Source organism: Armigeres subalbatus, chromosome 3 (assembly GCF_024139115.2).
Source record: "Armigeres subalbatus isolate Guangzhou_Male chromosome 3, GZ_Asu_2, whole genome shotgun sequence".
NCBI lineage: Eukaryota > Metazoa > Arthropoda > Insecta > Diptera > Culicidae > Armigeres > Armigeres subalbatus.
This window is the reverse complement of record NC_085141.1, coordinates 269178578-269199392: the sequence shown is the minus strand read 5'-3', so window position 1 is coordinate 269199392 and position 20815 is coordinate 269178578. Positions and strand designations below refer to the sequence as shown.

Sequence of the window (20815 nt, the reverse complement as noted above, 5' to 3'; positions counted from 1 at the left end):
AACTGCATTTATCGCTATCAGCCCTGCTTCAATACTTTTCTATCAGAATAATAATCCTTTCACAGAAATATGACTTTATATGATTGAATCCTTAGAATTGTCGCATACACACATTCACTTACAACATTGTAACTTTTTCACTAACCTTTAACTAACCTTGCGATCAAAGGCGTAGGATTGCTAATCCGAAGATGACGAGTTCGTTTCTCGGTCCGGTCTAGGATGCTTTCGGATTGGAAACATTCTCGACTTTCTGGGCATAACCAATTGTACTTGCCACATCTGATGCATACTCATTCAAAGGCGGGCATAGAAGAGCTTTCAATCAATATCTGAGGAAATGCTAATTGAATAACAAGTTGGAAACCAGGCCAAGTTCCAGTTGGAATGTAGAGCCATTGAAGAAGAAGCTCTTGCGTTTCGTGTTCTGGAGATGCTTACAACGTTATGTAATAAGAATCCCAATATAATGTAATCACATTGTCTATTTTCATGGCTTATCACATTTCCTGGTTATTAAACAATCCTATGTCGTTCTGGAAGATCTGAAACAATATGAAACTCATTTTGATGGACCTGAGTGGCAGCCAGAGATCCTTCGGAAGATTCGAGGCATCCGAAAAAGAGGACAGTTCATAAAACTCATCCCTCTCTGAATAACGAATTATTGATGTGCCCCATTCTCATGAACATTAGTGGCCTTCGGAGGTTCTCGGGAAGATTCGGAACCTACGTAAAAGTGGTAAAATCATGATACTCATCTTAGAGGAGCGTAATTTTGTTCAAAGCTTTTCATTTCCGTACTCTGAGTATCAAATGATTGACTTAACTCCCTTCTCATGGGCTTGTTACGCTCCAGAAGATCAAAGACCTCTGTTGTTATGGACAATTCATAAAAATTAAATTGGCACAATTTTGTTTGTTACAAAAGTTCAATTATTTACTATATTTATCAATATTCTTTTTTAGGTCAATTTTTTTCAATAATTATTTATATTCTTTTTATAATTTATAGAACTTTTACAGCTTAGATATCATTCAACTCGATCTGAATTTTCTGAAATACTCAAATTGTTATGAACACCAAAAATCTCATTTTTACCGATATAGAATTGATTTGACGAATATCTCAGGCGGAAGCAGACCTTCTTTAAGAAGAATAATTTTGATAAACATAGATCAAAAGCAAACAGATGGTCAAAACAAAGAAATTTTTAACAGAGGTCAACATAATTAGATCATATTTTTAGTTCGAATCACTTAATTTTAAAAATTATAAAGACAAATTTCTTCGCCAGATTTTGCCAGATTTTTAAGATGTAGCATGCCAGACTTTCCCCAAAAAGTAGTGGCAACCCTGGTACACGGTCGAACATTTTAACCCTCCCCCGCCCATGGTGTCTGTAGAGCACCATAAAATTTTGCACTTTCTAACCTTCCTCGAAAAAAGCAACTTTTTTTTCGTTTTCCGATAATTTTATCTATGCCAAACAACTTTTGTTCTAGCATTTTCCTCAAAGATGATTTCTCGCTTAACTTTTCATAAGGGCCTAAGTAACATTTTTTTCATTAATTTATTTTGAATAGCGCATTCAACAGAAAAACATGAAAGTTTGTGATTGCAGCACTCAAATTAAATCATGAAAAAATTGTTACTTAGGTCCTTTTGAAAAGTTAAGCGAGATTAATTATTGAAATTCTCGGAAAAAAAAAATCGTGGGCGGGAAAGAATTAACCGTGAAAATGTTTCGAAAACTGTCAGCATTTTTTGGTCTACTGAGGTTCATTATATCGAAGACCACTTTATGTGGTCTTCGATTATATAAAAACTAGTTTATTTGTGGACGCAGTAGCGCCCGTGGCAAGTGTTGTTTTTTTTTTCAATATAACTAATATAATAGCATTAAAAAAATTAAAAATTTCAACGTCTGTTGTTTGTGATTTTTTTCATCAAATGCTGTGTCTGGTTGTCTAAGGTTGTCACTGGTTTTGTTTTCTGCATCTGATAGTAAAAAATAATTGAAGTGTCATATATTTTATTTTTTGTGAGAATTTCCCCGCGTGCTGCGTCTGGTTGGCTAGTCACCGGACAGACAAACAGGGCTATTATATTAAAAAAAAAAAATATGATTGTAAGGCCAAATACAGGTTCAGGCCATGAGCAGGATCAGAAGCAGCATTCCGAAAATTGATGTGGCAGAGCCGTCCAACAATCATTTCATACCAGCAAGACTAAGCTGCGCCGCACGGCGAACCACGGACCGTATGCTAATATTCATTAGTCTAAGTTTGAAGAGTAAGGACAACTCTTCGTATAACATATATCAAGCATAATTTTTTCATAAGGACGTATGTAACAAAAGTAAACAAAACGAGGATTTCAATACAACATGACAATCACACGCGACTTTATATAATACGCATCGACTTTGCCGATTTTAGATAATAAAATTCTTTAATTCAACGTTCTTAAGAATCGATGTATGTAGAAATTTATGTTTTTGAAGTCTCACTGTTACATACGTCGCTTTAACATATGGTAACTATAAACGACGGTAGTAGGTCATTTGGCATAAAGTCGTGTTATTGATTTTAAGCGTGTACTCGTTTTCTTTCATATCCGAGCATTTTCGGTGCCATCAGCAATGCAAACGGTAGTAGCCTTTGTGGAACAAATAACCTGGTACCTACATGCAGATAGCTTGGTGGTGTGGCTAGAGTGAGCGCATCTCTATGGCTATTATTGTTGATATGCTGGGTTCGAGTCCCACCGTGGCCATACATTTTTTATAATTGTTCTGCGATAATTCTCACGAAAAGAGAGTGAGAGGTTAAAGTGATGAAACTAAAAAGGAATTTCATCCAATTGCCACGATTTTCGTTTATCCTCCAAGGCTAGCTCCAGAGAAAAGATTGGTGGGTGAATGATGTTCCACACCAAGATGAATACACCACTAGGTGTTTCAATCTGCCAAATTCATGATTCAGCCATCTTGGATGGGAGAGCCAGCCGGTTGTTTTCGTTTTGCACTGAAAATGAATTTTTCACCCCCGCCGTCTTCTCTTCCACAAACATGGCAGGTTGGAGCACCTACTACTGTATTCATCTTGTTCCACACTATAAACAACGAAAATAGATTCTCCCTGGGCCAGAAAAACGCTTGCTTTGGTCTCAACGAAAAGAAAAGTCGGAATTAGTAATGTCTGCATCAAAGAGCACAATCGGAATCGATCGTGTTGTAGAAGATTATTAAACGAAGCACATTGATCTTGCGTTGGATTGATTTGAAACAGAATTTTTATCTTCTTGTTTTCAAAATAACTTCGTTTACAATAAATATTTTGTCGCTTACCAAGGGGTTTCACATGAATTACCTTCTCTACTAACCAACGATTCCTTTTCCGTAGCGCTCACGGAGATGCAGAGCATACCGCGGTCTCTTAAAACAATGAGTGTTACACTAATTTTCCTCCCCTAATACTAAATTGACTATAAACACCGTTATTGACCAGCATCGTTGTTGTTCATAACTTTTTTTGTATCCCAAGAATATTATTTAATTGGTGAGCTATGCATATTTGCTGTTTATCGGCCAATCATGATTAGCAACTACAACGTGTACAGATAAGAAACGTTATTAAGCTCTTTTTCGACTATTTGCACAATATGTGAGGAACATTGCAGATTTGTGGGCATTTCTAGATCTACGCATGGAATTTGCAAAAAAAAAATCCAGAACGGGTTGAAAGATCATTAAAATTGCTGAAAATTCTTTACTTATGATTGCTTTCAGCACATACTGACCATAACAGCTGTTCTCATCTGCCAAGGACACACACACAATAGCTCAGTTTTTCGAGCTGATTGTATATAAGACTATCGGTCTGTGAAATTCAATACATATCTTTGTGCATTTTAGAAAGGTGCACATAATTCTTCTAGTGAGCAAATGTATGCTGTATATGTAGACGAGGAATAAGAAGGAATAAATTTTGGCTACACACCCTTTTCAAATGTTGATCTAGTAATATCAATTCTATATCTGGCCTGGCAGATGTGTATACATAGTTAAGTATCCCACTAAATAAAAAAATAAATCTAAGCATTCGTTTTCAAATTTTGACTAAGTCAATACTGTAAAACCACGCTGACAAGACAATATGAAGTATACTTCAGCATAATTACATAATTCTTGAGTGAACTAAGGTTTTAAACGAAATTTGAATCCGTATATGAAAAATCCCACAATTTCTTTATTTTTTATATACTTACTTATATAAAACTGATATAAAATTGATCAGATTCAGAAGCACACCACGATGAATTCCTATGAAAGCGGCACAAATGCTGGTGTATTGCCTTATCGCCAATAGTATATGCGGCGAGAATGTGGAGATTTATCACAGATTGCCTCTTCAGTTATTATAACTCTTTTGGTCGCAAAACAGTTATTCGACTTTGAAAAAGTGAAATCAGAATTGCGTACATAATGTAAAACCAATTCAATAAAAATTCCGCGGAAAAAATCAAAATTTCGTTTCGTTTCGAAAAATTTCGAATTAAATGAACCTTGATTTCGTATCGTTTCGAAGTCTCGAAAGAAATCTATATTTCGTTTCGTTTCGATCCGAATCAACATAGACATTTTAAATTTCGTTTCGTTAGGAAAAAGTGTGTTATCGCATACCCTTAGACCCGACGAAGGGAGACCCGACGACGAGAAAGAAGCGTTCTATGCACAGCTGGAGCAGACATACGATGGATGCCCACTGCGGGACGTCAAAATCGTCATCGGTGACATGAACGCACAGGTAGGAAGGGAGGAAATGTATAGGCCGGTCATCATAGGCCGCAAAAATATCCACAAGGCCACATGGAGATCACCTAACCAAGAAACGGAAAACCAAATCGACCACGTTCTAATCGACGGTAAATTCTTCTCCGACATCACGAACGTCCGCACTTACCGCAGTGCGAATATTGAATCCGACCACCACCTCATTGCAGTATGCCTGCGCTCAAAACTCTCGACGGTGTACAACACGCGTCGAAGTCGGACGCCGCGGCTTAACATTGGGCGGCTACAAGACGGTAGACTAGCCCAAGAATACGCGCAGCAGCTGGAAGTGGCACTTCCAACGGAAGAGCAGCTAGGCGCAGCGTCTCTTGAAGATGGCTGGAGAGATATTCGATCCGCCATTGGTAGCACCACAACCGCTGCACTTGGCACGGTGCCCCCGGATCAGAGAAACGACTGGTATGACGGCGAATGCGAGCAGTTAGTGCAAGAGAAGAATGCAGCATGGGCGAGATTGCTGCAACACCGCACGAGGGCGAACGAGGCACGATATAAACAGGCGCGGAACGGACAAAACTCGATTTTCCGGAGGAAAAAGCGCCAGCAGGAAGATCGAGACCGTGAAGAGACGGAGCAACTGTACCGCGCTAATAACGCACGAAAGTTCTATGAGAAGTTAAACCGTTCACGTAAGGGCCACGTGCCACAGCCTGATATGTGCAAGGACATAAACGGGAACCTTCTTACGAACGAGCGTGAGGTGATCCAAAGGTGGCGGCAGCACTACGAAGAACACCTGAATGGCGATGTGGCAGACGAAGATGCCGGTATGGTGATGGACCTGGGAGAACGCGCGCAGGACATAATTTTACCGGCTCCGGATGTCCAGGAAATCCAGGAGGAGATTGGTCGGCTGAAGAACAACAAAGCCCCTGGGGTTGACCAACTACCAGGAGAGCTATTTAAACACGGTGGTGAGGCACTGGCTAGAGCGCTGCACTGGGTCATTGCCAAGATTTGGGAGGAGGAAGTTTTGCCGCAGGAGTGGATGGAAGGTGTCGTGTGTCCCATCTACAAAAAGGGCGATAAGCTAGATTGTAGCAACTACCGCGCAATCACATTGCTGAACGCCGTCTAAAAGGTACTCTCCCAAATTTGATGCCGTCGACTAGCACCAACTGCAAGGGAGTTCGTGGGACAGCATCAGGTGGGTTTTATGGGCGAACGCTCCACCACCGACCAGGTGTTCGCCATTCGCCAAATACTGCAGAAGTGCCGCGAATACAACGTGCCCACCCATTCATCGACTTCAAAGCCGCATATGATACAATCGATCGGGACCAGCTATGGCAGCTAATGCACGAACACGGATTTCCGGATAAACTGACACGGTTGATCAAAGCGACGATGGATCGGGTGATGTGCGTAGTTCGAGTTTCAGGGGCATTCTCGAGTCCCTTCGAAACCCGCAGAGGGTTACGGCAAGGTAATGGTCTTTCGTGTCTGCTATTCAACATCGCTTTGGAAGGGGTAATACGAAGAGCAGGGATTAACACGAGTGGTACAATTTTCAATAAGTCCGTCCAGCTATTTGGCTTCGCCGACGACATAGATATTATGGCACGTAACTTTGAGAAGATGGAGGAAGCCTACATCAGACTGAAGAGGGGAGCTAAGCGGATCGGACTAGTCATCAACACGTCGAAGACTAAGTACATGATAGGAAGAGGTTCAAGAGACGACAATGTGAGCCACCCACCGCGAGTTTGCATCGGTGGTGACGAAATCGAGGTGGTAGAAGAATTTGTGTACTTGGGCTCACTGGTGACTGCCGAAAATGACACCAGCAGAGAAATTCGGAGACGCATCATGGCTGGAAATCGTACGTACTTTGGACTCCGCAAGACGCTCCGATCGAATAGAGTTCGCCGCCGTGCCAAACTGACAATCTACAAAACGCTCATTAGACCGGTAGTCCTCTACGGACACGAGACCTGGACGATGCTCGTGGAGGACCAACGCGCACTTGGAGTTTTCGAAAGGAAAGTGCTGCGTACCATCTATGGTGGGGTGCAGATGGCGGACGGTACGTGGAGGAGGCGAATGAACCACGAGTTGCATCAGATGTTGGGAGAACCATCCATCGTTCACACCGCGAAAATCGGACGACTGCGGTGGGCCGGGCACGTAGCCAGAACGTCGGACAGTAACCCGGTGAAAATAGTTCTTGACAACGATCCGACGGGCACAAAAAGGCGAGGTGCGCAGCGGGCAAGGTGGATCGATCAGGTGGAAGATGACTTGCGGACCCTCCGTAGACTGCGTGGTTGGCGACGTGTAGCCATGGACCGAGCCGAATGGAGAAGACTCTTATATACCGCACAGACCACTTCGGCCTTAGTCTGAATAAATAATAAATAATAATACTAAGAAAATGGCCCCCCTCCCCATAGAAGTGCTTACGTAATTAGTGTACGACCCCTAAGCACACTCAGTGACAGTCGAATGAATGACTTGGTGAAGTAGTCGAACGACTATGTCATTCTTAACTGATTCATATTTGTAAAACAAATTGAAAAATTGAAAAAAAAAATCGATTTTTCACAGTTTCTATTTTATTACCACAAAATTCACCAGGGGGTAATAAAATCGGGATATTACTGTATATTGAATATCATTGTTTAAAGAAACATCATTATTCAATCATAGAACCGTATGTGATGGATCTGTACCAATTAATAATTATTTATTAAAAAATACAATACCAATACTATTCAATAACCTGCTAAGGTTTAATCTGAGTTGAACTTAATCCTAGAATTAAAAAAACACATTAATAAAATTAAAACAAAAAATGCTGAGGTTTATGTCTCGCCTTGTGACGGTTAATTAATAGTTTACAATTTATTCTTTTCTATCCACAGATCTCTACAATGCAATTCCAAGGAAACGGACAACCCCATCCGGGAGGTTTCCGCCCCCGTGGCGACAAGCCCGATTTTTACAGCGGAAACGGTGGACCCGGTGGCAAACCACATTTTATGAATAAACCAGGAGGACCACCCTCCATTCCACCGTTCAACCCGAATGGATTCGGGGGACCGAAACCCATGTACGGCAGCGGACCGAACGGACCCTCGGGTGGGCCTGGCCGGTTCAACAAATTCCGCCCAAACACATACGGTGGTCCTTCGGAGCTCGGTGGAATAGTGCCAAAGAAAGACTTTGGCGGACCGAAGATGTTCGGCACTGGTGCCCCAGCCGTGATGGGGGGTTCCATGAACGGTAAGCCTATGTATGACAAACCTTTCGATGCATTCGGGGGACCTAAAAAATACAACACTATGCCGAACTCGTATGGAAGCAGAAATAGCTACGGCCCGAAGCCAGATTACAACAACATGAGCAAGGAAGAGAGGGCCAAGATCCAATCGCTGAAGGCCAAGTTCCCTGGACAAGGACTGGTCAAGCCTATCTGGAAGGATCTGGAACCATTTGAGAAGGACTTCTACGTTCCTCACCCGAATGTAATGGCCCGTACTCCGGAGGAAGTACAGGCGTTCCGCGAACGCATGCAAATTACGGTCATGGGTAACAGCGTCCCCCATCCATCGCAAGATTTCGATGAAGGCACTTTCCCCGATTTCGTAATGAATGAAATCAACAAAATGGGATTCCCGAATCCCACCGCCATCCAGGCCCAGGGCTGGCCAATTGCTCTCTCGGGCCGAGATTTGGTCGGTATTGCTCAGACCGGATCCGGCAAGACCTTGGCCTACATGCTTCCAGGCATCGTACATATCGCCCATCAGAAACCATTGCAACGAGGAGAAGGTCCCATTGTGTTGGTGCTTGCACCGACTCGTGAGCTGGCTCAACAGATTCAGACCGTGGTGCGAGATTTCGGAACCCACTCGAAACCACTGATTCGGTACACGTGTATCTTCGGGGGAGCCTTGAAGGGCCCACAGGTGAGTGAAATTGAAGCTTGGTAAGAGAATTGGTCAGTTCAATGTGAGGTATTCGTAGGTTCGTGATTTGGAACGAGGTGTTGAAGTGGTGATTGCAACCCCAGGACGCCTGATCGACTTCCTTGAACGAGGCATTACCAATCTGCGGCGTTGTACCTATTTGGTTCTCGATGAAGGTGAGGTTTCTACGATTAAGAATATTGAGGGCACAAAAATATATTTTCTTTTTCAATACAACAGCTGATCGTATGTTGGACATGGGCTTCGAACCGCAGATTCGTAAGATCATCGAACAAATCCGACCAGACCGGCAAGTGCTGATGTGGTCCGCCACATGGCCCAAGGAAGTTCAGGCGCTAGCAGAAGATTTCCTCCATGACTACATCCAGATCAACATTGGATCGTTGAACCTTTCTGCCAATCATAACATCCACCAGATTGTGGACGTATGCGAGGAGAATGAAAAGGAAGGCAAATTGCTGGCGTTATTGAAGGAAATTGCAAGCGACATCAATAACAAGATCATCATTTTCGTTGAAACGAAGAAAAAGGTTGAAGATCTCCTGAAGAATATCGTTCGGGATGGGTATGGCGCGACGTCGATTCACGGAGACAAGTCGCAATCGGAGCGGGATTACGTGCTGCAAGATTTCCGACACGGCAAGAGCACTATTCTGGTGGCAACCGATGTCGCCGCCAGAGGTTTGGACGTGGAAGACGTGAAATATGTGATCAACTTTGACTATCCGAACTCATCGGAAGATTACATCCATCGGATTGGTCGCACGGGTCGCTGTTCTTCCTACGGAACGGCTTACACGTTCTTCACGCCCGGTAATGGTCGCCAGGCTCGGGAATTGCTCTCGGTGCTGGAAGAAGCCGGACAGCAGCCGTCGGCGCAGCTGATCGATTTGGCCAAACAGGTGAGGTATTTTTTTTCTCAATTTTGATTGAAAAATCGTGCCTAGGGGAAAGTGGGGCAAGATGGCCATACTAAGCGGTAACCCTTGTAAAATAGTGACACTGCTTCAAATTCTGCTGATTTCTCCATGAAACACCTTTATGATGACCCGTCTTTGACATAAGTATCAATAAACACTGATAAATAAAGTTTCAGGATCTTATAAACTGGCTTTAAAAAGGCTGTTTTTATGATGCCTATATTTACCATATGGGGCAATATGACCACCCCCTCGGGGCAAGACGAGCCTGGACCAAAAACTATATCAAAAGTGTGCATCAAAATTTATTTAGAATAGGGGACACATTTCTTGCACTTCTGTGGATTATGTTCAAATGATGCTTCGTTTAAAAATGTCGTATTTCATGTTGATTTCTTGACAACTGGCACTACGACAATATCAGAATTTGCCTAAAACTAATTTCTACTGTTAAAACCATATCCTTTGTTTTAAATCATCTCTGATTCACGCAGAAACTATTTTGATTATTTTTTTAATGCATTTAAGTGTTAGGCGACTCTTAATCCTGGAGATGACCTTGTTCCTATACAGTTGGCAATACCGCCCCAAGCCGACGTGTATCCAAAGATTTATATCCTATCGAACCTAATTACTGTGAATCTCCTCAAATTATTATTGTATATATGCTATAGTTATATAAAAGCTTCGGTAAATATCAATTTGTCCTGAAAATGAGTAATTTAGGCTTCAATTGTTAAATTATGTAACTAGAAAATTATAAGAAAATTCGAATTTCAACTAAACCATCTTTAAATCAATATTACAAGAACAAGTGAGGTTGTCAAAGTGCATTTTTCAGTTGTATAGCCCTTTTACATTATTGTGAACCATCCCTTGTAATAATAATGTGAATATAATGCTCACTTAAGGCATAATTAACGTTGGCTGTCTTGCCCCATATGGCCATCTTACCCCACTTTCCCCTAAATGTTTTAAGCTGAGCAAGCAGAACTTTACTGAATGCTTTGTTGTTGTTAATCATTAGTCGTAGGATTTTCACGGAAAGTTTTTGTGGATTTGCATCAATATTCAATATCAAATGACAACAAAATAATATGATATGTCTCATTTCTGTAGGCACCGGGTGGCAAAGGTGGTAGAAGCCGTTACAACGTTCGTGGAGCGCTAACCTCCGGAGGTTACAACCGGGATCAAAATAATGGTTTCGGAGGCGCAAGAATGTTCCAGAAGAAGCCCTTCGAGAACCGCTACGGAGGTCCGCCAAGTAACGGAATGGGACCGAACCGATTCAACAACCCCGGACCGAACAAATACGGCGGTGGACCTGGTGGATACCGAAGCGAAAATAATTGGAACAAAAATACCGGAAACGGTTATCAGACCGTACCATCGCATCAAACGCAGAACGGAACTCCCCAGCAGTCGCCACCCCAGCAGCAAATATATGAACCTCATCAGCAGATGCGATTCCATTCGAAGAGCAATATGTACCAGAATCCAAACCAATACGAAGATTTCTCCAATCAAATGGTTGGTGGAGCTCCACAAGCCTTCAACGGTCACAGTGGAACCCGTTTCTATTCGAACAAACCCCATCAGGGTGCTGGCGGTATGCAACAAACGCAGCTTGGCGGTCCAGGTGGTCGATACAACCCCAACAATCAGTACAATGGCGATGTAGGGCCAAAACCGGCTGGTGGACGCCCTCCATATCAACCGAAACAGCAACAATTCAACAATAGCTATGCCGCCGCTGGTACGGCGAACCCATACCCGGCGCAATTGGCAGCAGCAGCTGCTGCGGCCGCCGCCGCCGTTGGTGGCGGCCAAACCATTCCAGCCGCCGGGTTTGCTACCGGTTTCGATCCCTTGGGGGGCGTCCAGGGAGCGATGGGAACGTTCACCTCTTCGTATCAAATTCCGGCTGCGGCTTACTACTCGTATCCGGCGGCCACGGCTCAGCCGCCGCCACCGCAAACCCAGGCACCACCGGTCGTTCCCCCGGTTCAACAGTAAGCACGGGCCCTGCTTGCGACACAATTCAAGGTATACATTATATACAACATTTATCGGTAAGCATGAGAATTTAAATTTTTCAGCCGGAAAGCTAATTAATTTCCTTATTTTTAATTTATTAACCGGAAGTGGAAGATGCTTTGTTTTTTTTTGTGAAGATAATAATCTTCCCACTACTAGTAATTGCGCAAACTGTGTGTTTTTCTTTTCACTCTATGTTAAACTGATAAGACTTTCAATTATTCCCCGATAATTTTCTATTATGTGAAAACACATTCTATTGGAAGAAACGATATCGTCAATAATGTAATTGTGAATCTAATTATGAAATAACCGCTTGAAACGTGGATAAAACGAAGGCAAGAAAGCATATTAAACTGTTGTTTTGTCTTTGATGCGTGTGGGAGATTGAAGATCCACGAGATTAGGGAGTTGAAGCTATTCACGTATGTTTGTTAGATTGTAAGTACACAAACACACACACACACACACTCAAAAAAGTAAACATTAATCTTAATATTTCAATACACGAAAACACATGTATTACAGCATAATATTATTGCATTCAGGCATGGTAGATTACATCTATTTATTGAACGAGGAAATATTCATAACTGAGCAGACAAAAACGCTATGCATTTTCCAACATCTTGTATCTTGTTAGGTTCCTCTTTCCGTTGAGTTATATTAGTTTTCATTCTTCGAAGTTTCTACACTTCAACTAAAAGATGTTAGGGATTTTATTTTTTCGGTTTCCAGTGTTTTGCGGTATGCAGAGTCCGACGATTGATGATGGGGGCGTAAATTATTCGATCATACTTGACATTTGAGCTATATCACAATTGAATTTATTTCACATGCTGTGCTCCTAACAAACGGTTTATTAATTTATCATAGAAAGGTTTATGAGGTCGAACCCACATTTTAAAAAGAAATTAAATTACTACAAAAGGACGAACAAATTTGTGTTCGATTAGATCAAAAAACCTTTCAATTATTAAGTTGTGGGATTGAATTTTGATTATACACCATCTTTATGCGTGGAATTGTAGGCCATGGTTTCGGTAAATTAAATTTCAAATGATTCTATTAGCTGTGAAAGGACGTCAGAATCCAATTCCAAATTTGCCTCAAAAATTTCAGAAGCACACATTTCAACAAGGGCACTGTGGAAACAACTTTTTCGTTTTTGCTGCTTTGCAGCATACGTAAAAAGTTATTTTCGGTTGTGTTAATCATCTATTGAGATGTGTGCTTCACGAAGCGTGATGTGAGGGCTAAACCGGTCATTGTGGCAGCCATTAGTGGATTCCATTGTGTATGTTCTTAAAATGCGCTATTTTATTGCATGGATTGGATATGGCCTAACAATGATGTATCAACAAAACGTAAAAACGCAGCAAAACTTATAAAATGCTCAACATTATTTTGTTAGATCTTATCGAGTAAATTTCTATAAACATGTTTTTGCTGTATTTTCCCACATGAAACATTGTAAGGATTTAATTTTCATAAACGTATGTTACTCGTATGCCCCCCAAAATCAGTCTGGAGTAAAATAGCAAAACACGCATAAAATAACCGTGTCGATTAGCTGTGAGTAGAATGTATATTCCCGTCAAAAACATTCACTTGAAATCATACAAAACAAAATCACTTTCACGAAACACGTATCTCATTGTACGACACGACGTCAGAAACAAAGGGTGAAAATCAATCGGTTCTGTTAGTGATGGCCGCTTTGAAGTTTTTCACTAATAGATAGGCCGCAATCAGTGTCCGCCCGACCGATATTCCAAAACTTACCCTCCTTCCCATATCCAAAGTATGTATGTGAAACGTTTGGTACAAACCTAAAATTAACAATAGTGTGGAAACGATCGTGCCGCCGCCACACACAATGGCATATGAAAATGGCCAACCAGCTTAAGAGTAATCTACGAAAAAAAGGCACATTCAATGTTCGCATACAGAGTTTTGCGTGAAAATACGAGCAATACAAAAACAAAAACGAATGCATTCTATTCGAAATGTTCGGATGCAGAACACAACACGAAACAAACAATGATGAAACAGAAAATGCTGTTTCGCAAAGAATATTTTAATACCGGCGCGATGTTCGGCGGTAGTTTGCAAAACTACAGACAATTACAAAGGAAACCAATCTGCTTACGAAAAGGAATGAGCGCAACGTAAAGAAGAGGTCAAGACTACTGGGATAACTAGAAACTAGATGGAAAGAACAGATAAGAAAAATCGATTAAGAACAATTAGAGACGGCGAGCGCCTAAGATTTAAGCGAAGTAAACGATAATTCTGTGTGATAAACCGTTGATGTCATTTGTGAGGGATGATAATGATAAAATAACAACAAAAAGAAGTACGCATACAAAAACACACAATGAAGGCAAGAGACTTGAAAACTTTTTTGTTTTATTTACTGAAATTTGTGATATTCGTTAATATTTTCTTTCGCACCTAATGCAACATCGCGCCTACATAATTTAGAATGCTGAACAAACTACGCAAAAAAAAAGTCTTGTAACGATGAAGTCGAGAAAGTAAATTTGCGCGTAAAATCGACGACAACACATAAATTTAGGAAGCATGCGCGTTCTGCCGATTGCCAGACGGAACTGATCGCACGAGAGGCTTCCGCCGTTGAATTTGTGTAGTAAGCTATGTAGTAGTTTTTTAGAGGCCACATTCCTTTAAAAGAAGCAACCTGCTGGGAGTGCGCCCATCGTCGGTGGTAAACCCAGCAGTAGAAATGCTAGAATGAGCGGTCAGCGGATAGAAAAAGTCGTGAGTTATCGCGACAGGATATCAACAGAAGAAACCGTATTTTTGTTGCACAATGATAAGAGGGTATATTTATCACGCCGCATTATATCATATTTGTAATCGGATTTATTGAATCAAATTTAATTGCGTTCAATCAAATCATTTCGTTCAACTTATGATAAGCGAATGAAATAAAACATAATTGCTGGTCAATAAATAAACGAAATTGCTCGTATAGTCGTTATTTAGGAACTGTTTTTAAAATTGGTGAAATTTTTTATGGCCTTCAGAGAACTCTTTTCTTTGAAAAATACAACACATTTGAATGAACGCCTCGATAAATACCAATAAATACCCTATCTAATCAAATGTTCCGCAGATCTCTTATTCTAGTGTTTTCTTTCAGTAGTCGTTAGTTTTTTCTCATTGAAAACACAATTCAGTACCTGTTCAAACGAAACGTAAACAAGAATCATGCAAAACATAGACGCGAAACGTAGTGGACGAGAGCAAAGCGAATGATGATAAGACGAATTTTAATTTAAGCATCAATTTGAGACGAAAATATGCAAACTATTCAAATTGTTTATGGGAAAATGAAACGGGAAAAAATAACAGTAATCAACAGTCGTCAGTTGAATACCGTAGTAGTTAGAAGCATGGATTTCCTTCTCACACAAATCTAGTCCGAAGAAAAACTGTTGTTTTTATTTTGTATTTTTTATAATATTTATCATGCAGAGGGAAAATCCGAAGTGTGATAACGCGAATAGCGCCACAGTCGTTATAAAAGATGGCATTTTTATGGTTCTTTTCAGTGTAAAACAAGAAAAATGAAAAGAGATGAGAGACTATTTCCAATTTTCGGTAATGATCTTGCGAAGCAAAACGAAGAGTAATTTAGGAAAGATAAAATAGACCGAAAGGCGCGATCATACAACTAATAGAACATAGGAGAAAATATAGAAGTGAGTGTTTGTCTTCCCACTAATAGAGGGCACTCCAAATTATTTTCAAACACACATCTACAAGAGTGCTTTTTCGCGCGCCATCAGTTGTTGCATGCGTGGCATCCACATGACATTTACTAGCACGGAAATCAAACGATAGCGATGATAGCAGAAACATGAACGGATAACCATAAAACCAAATTGCCTTTAAATGAACTGTGATCGTATAAAATCTCGTCTCGTTCCTTTTTCTCATCACTTTGTTGTAAGAGGACAAGATCGTGTGATCCCTTCTCAAGGGAGAGAAACTCATTTTTTACACCTTCATTTGTTATATCACCTACAAATCTACTATATTTTTTTGTTATTTACAAAAGCTAATAAGTACTAGAACAATACATTCGTGTGTGATTCGGAGTTGTTCATACTCTGGCTGACTGATTATTGTTGTTTAAGAACTACTAGTTAGAAAGTGATTTAAATACATTCAATTGACACGAAACGAAATGTATGCCAAAAGTATTCATATTGATACACAAACAAGAGAAATTAAATTATGTTTAAATCAAAACGAAATGAAAAATTAAAATTCGTCAAATTGTTCCTAATCGAAAACCACGTGGTATTTTTTAGTTTTCATAACGTAGATTCATTAAACAAACCTATGATAAAAAGCAGAAGGAAATTTACTTCTCGAGTACCGTAACAAACAACACAAATGTTGCAATAAAACAAAAAAGTTAACCAGCAAACTTTCTTTCACAAACCAACAGTACTTTCGAGCATGAATGCAAGCAAACGCATTTTCGTGCGTTTTTGGTGTGAGCTTTGTCCACTTCTACACACATATAACGGATAACAACATACCATTTGTTACATAGCAAGAGAATTGCTACTCTTGCACTTTCTATTGCGTGATATTTGTGATAACCATCGGGGCATGTCGTAGAAGAGTAGGAGAAATGGCCAAGCAAACGAACAAAAGTCATTATCGATAAATACGAAGTAAAACTAAAACTCGCATCTGTGACAAATGAGAACCAAACTAACACAAAACCCAGACATGTAAACACTCACACACACAAAGAAACAGAAGCAAATCGGGTAACTCTGTAATACAATTGTTGTTTGTAAGCGAACGTTACATACGATCTCACATTTGTGCGAGATCGATCCGGAAATTTTGGCGAAACCTCATGTGCAGGTGCGCAGATCCGCAGGAGAGCTGCGAATATAATCAATACCGAAGGATTTTTAGGAACACAATTACAAAAACATGTAAAAGAAGAAAACCAAACGCTCGCCTCTCTAGAGAAACCAACGTGTTTGATTGACTAGGAAATCGAATCTTAAAGTCGAGACAATGTTTTATTTATCTAAAACATAAGAAATTGTATCACTTCTCATTTAATGGAGCTATTATTCATAAAACGAAAAATAGAAAGCAAATCAGGATACATTTTTTCGTATCAAAAGCGACACAAGCTACGATCTGTGAGAGTATGTATGATAAAGCGTCGTCATGAAAAAGAAGATTTTTTTTTAAATTGAAAAATGCATAAAAACTGTACAATCCTGCGTGTGATGAAGCGAAACAGTTCCGATCGTACCCTACATAGAGGAGGGCTTGGACCGAGCACCCGAATAGATGATGGTTGGATACGTGTCTAAATCCGTGTACGAACTATCATTTAGAGAACTGCCGGTTTCGCAAGCGTCTCATGCTAATATTTCGCTCCACTTGGCAGATACTGCTTAGACGAACTGGAAGAAGTCAAAAGTCATGAATAAAATCGTTTAATAAAACAAAAAGAAACCTAAACTAATAAAGTTTTTCAAGTTTAATGGGCAAAGTAGTTCGAACGTTGTCAGATCATTTGACGAAAGAAATCTCCTGAAAAAAACCCAGATTAATCCACCTAGCAGTGATGGAGCCTTTCTCGTGAGTTTTGGCCATAACTTTTGAGCCCATAGTCCGATATGGCCAATTTTTGATAGGATCCAATGGGTGAAGGATAAGTGCCTGAAAAATGAGTGACATTTTTGCATAGTTTTGTGCACACACATACACGAGTTAGACCGGGACCATCGTCCCTAACCCCTAATCCCAAGGCGTCAAGCGACCCGTGCCGAGGGGATGCATGGCCAGGGGGGTGAAATAAAAAGCTAGGCCTTTAACGGAGCCTGTGGGGTACCTGGGCACCCTTCACAGTAATTGTCCTTTACCGCGTCATGCTGGGCTCTGGCCTAGTGAACCTCTTTTCCCGAGCAACTCGTGGGAGCAAAATGGAAAACCAAGTCGATTCTTCAACTAGTGGTAGTAGTGTAGGCGACAACCCCTTCGCAAGAGGTGGGTTGTTCAGGTCTCCGCCTAGGAGGCCAGAGGCAATAGTCGGCAGCTCAGTGCGCAGCGCCAGCGTGGGTCACTCAACCTTCCTCTCGGCTAAAAAAACGCCGGTAGGGGTTATTGACGGCCCATTGCTTGTGGAGGCGATGAACCGCAAACGAGATGGGCTTTCGGCCTTCGAGGTGGCGACGGAACAGCTGGACGCCATCATCGACTTTGCGTCATCGAAGCATAATATCAGCAAGGACCTCAAGAGGAGCTTGCAGAAACTAAGTCGATGCTGGACGCCAAGCTGAAGAGGGCGGTCGGGACGGCCAAGTCTAAACCCGTGAAATCGGTGGAGTCGAGGTCTACCCAGACTGAGGCCACTCACAGTGCAGGTAACGCAGCTGGCTTGCTCGGCCTCGCCCGAGTGTTTGGTGTGCGCAGGTTAAGAGAAAACGGCGGAACACGTGTTGTTCGTGTGCTCACGATTTCGCGCAATGCGTGACCACATGCTTGCCACATGTGGTCTGGACACTACCCCGGACAACCTAGTTCGGAGGATGTGTAAAGATGAAGTTGGCTGGAACGCCGTTTTATCGGCTATCGCCCAAATCGTCTCGGAGCTACACAGAAGGTGGCGCGTGGACTCAAGGATGGCTAGTTCAGGCGCAAATAAGAGGTGGTCCAAGGGATCGGAGTCGGCTTCATGGGTCATACTGGTGGTCATGCTCTGTGGTCGAACTCGATCCTTTTATCGAACAAGTGGCCGCGCGAAGAACAACATGGTATCGTCGCTTTCGCGGCGTCGATCAACCGGGCGGGTTCCGAGCCCGAGGACGGAAAGGGGTCCTCGTCAAGGCTGGGGCAGGCGTAGGCACCGCGTCGGCAAGTCCCTCTGTGTGCTGGCGAATAGGCCCTATCGCAGAAAGGTCAATTTGGGGTGCACGCGGCATCATCATTCTTGATACCAGTCGTGCAGAGGGAAGCAGGCGCGAAGTCGACCATGCCCACCTTCCGATGACATAGGGCGTGGTAAGGCCACCTGGAAAGCCGGCAATGCGCTGGCACAATACCATGGTGTTCTTCTAAAAAAGCGAGTCACGATGTTCGATGCTGCAAGGACACGCAGCTAAACTCGAGGGTGCGTTATGCACTGGCCCCCTTCGAAACATTACTTTCTGGTTGTACCGAAGGGACGATGGGCTTGGCGGCAATGGAAACGGTTTAGCGGGTCGGGGATGCAGTCCTGCCTCCCTCGTTGGAGGTGGCCCCTAACCCGGCACTTCCTGGTCAACCCAGGATGTCTGTTGAGCAGATTCCCCCTCCATTGTTTAGGAAGAAAAAAAACATACATACACACACATACATACAAACACACACATATACACACACACACACACACATACACACACACACACACACACACACACATCACCTCAATTCGTCGAGCTGAGTCGATCGGTATATAACACTATGGGTCTCCGGGCCTCCTATAAAAAGTTCGTTTTTGGAGCGAACATATAGCCTTTACGAGAAAGGCAAAAAAAACGATAACATATTGGCAGAGGCAAAAAGACATAACACATTGCACATTTACTCATCAAATTCATCGTCGTTCAAACACTAACGACATCTATTGATTAAAATCAGGAACCAGATGGCGGTAGTGAGGAAACGTCAAACTAGAGCAAACACGATGCGCGCGCCACGAGTGATCGATTGCCAACTAATGATTATTTTAATTGACCAGTAAATCAGTGAACGATGGAAATTTGACGAGTGTTATGTCTGTTTGTCTGTGATATTGGGTTGTGTTGAGGCATGAGATTTTTCTTTTTATCTATATACATACATTAAAATGAATTTCTGTCAGTCTAAACCTTACAGATTCGAAAACTACTGAACCGATCGCCTTTTTGTATCGTAAATCATAACTTTTGAACAGCATAGCCTTGATGGGAGGCTCACGGTTTAACCACCGCCATACAACTTATTTCAATTGAAAGATTGAACTTCGACGTTGAACTTACGTTAAATACCTCAACTGAAAAAGATTGATTAGATCATTGCTACTAGTAGCGTCTAGGATTTTGAAACCCCGCCCCGTTCCATTTATTTAAAAAAATCATCAAGGGTCACTAGAGACCACAAACCTCAGTTTATTTTTGGTTTGATCTTGAAGCGATTTTTTTTCATAACGGTCAGTATAGACTCGCCTCAGCAGGCCTGGTAGCGAGTCACTTTTTAGTGACTTGGTCACTATTTCGAGTCTAGTCACTAAAAAGTCACTATGTATTTGCATCCATAATCTTGTAATCTTGTAATCTTGTAATATCAACGCACCCTCTGACCATAGCCTATCTGCGTTGTATTTAAATACCACTGAGCGATACGTCTACTGGGCAACACGTCCGGTGTGCACTGCACTAAGATCTCCTTAGATGCAACCGGACCGAGATCTTACTTAAGGCTCCCAAGGGTCCGTTTCATTGTGATATGTTGCCATAAAATAGAAATATATGCACTTGCTTTTCTAATCTACGGGAATATTTAAATTTACTAATGATATTGATTAGTGACAAGTAAATTCATTCATCGATCAGATTAGAACGAGCTCAGTGCAATTAAAATATAAACGCAATACTTATCTGCAATTCACAGAAGATGTTGGGATTGTCCTTGAAGTAATCACGTTGTGAACACAGACTTCCTGTATTGACGGTGGTTGTTATGAATATGAATACCACTGCTGATACCGGAACAATAAGATTTTCTTCATCACTGGTCATCTGGAAAGAGGTAGATAAAAGAATTGGGCCGCTTTCACTCGCCGGCCCGCAAAACATTAGTAAGTAATTAATCTTACTACAAAGACAAAAATACAGTTCTAATAATTCTGTCTTATTAATGGATATCACTCATGCCCATCTGATACTCAACTTAACCAAAAACATATCCTCAATACTTAATAAAATGATAACTGTATATAGTTTCTATTATTGTCCATATATACCTACTA

At 41.5% G+C, this 20815-nt stretch overlaps 1 protein-coding gene across 2 annotated transcripts in view; it reads left to right on the top strand.

Moving 5' to 3' along the window:
- LOC134224209 (uncharacterized) overlaps positions 1 to 17320 on the top strand; it is a 29484-nt gene extending 12164 nt beyond the window's left edge. Inside the window, exons 2-6 of one of the 2 annotated variants that reach the window (XR_009982869.1) lie at positions 7724 to 8770; positions 8829 to 8946; positions 9011 to 9693; positions 10831 to 11786; positions 11860 to 17320. Coding sequence is in view for 1 of the 2 variants with exons in the window: in XM_062703505.1 (XP_062559489.1) it covers positions 7733 to 8770; positions 8829 to 8946; positions 9011 to 9693; positions 10831 to 11730 (2739 nt within the window). In the remaining variant the exon portion in view is untranslated. Of the gene's footprint in view, positions 1 to 7723; positions 8771 to 8828; positions 8947 to 9010; positions 9694 to 10830 lie in introns of both variants that reach the window. The other variant, XM_062703505.1, reaches the window with a different exon arrangement.
- Positions 17321 to 20815: the final 3495 nt, after the last annotated feature.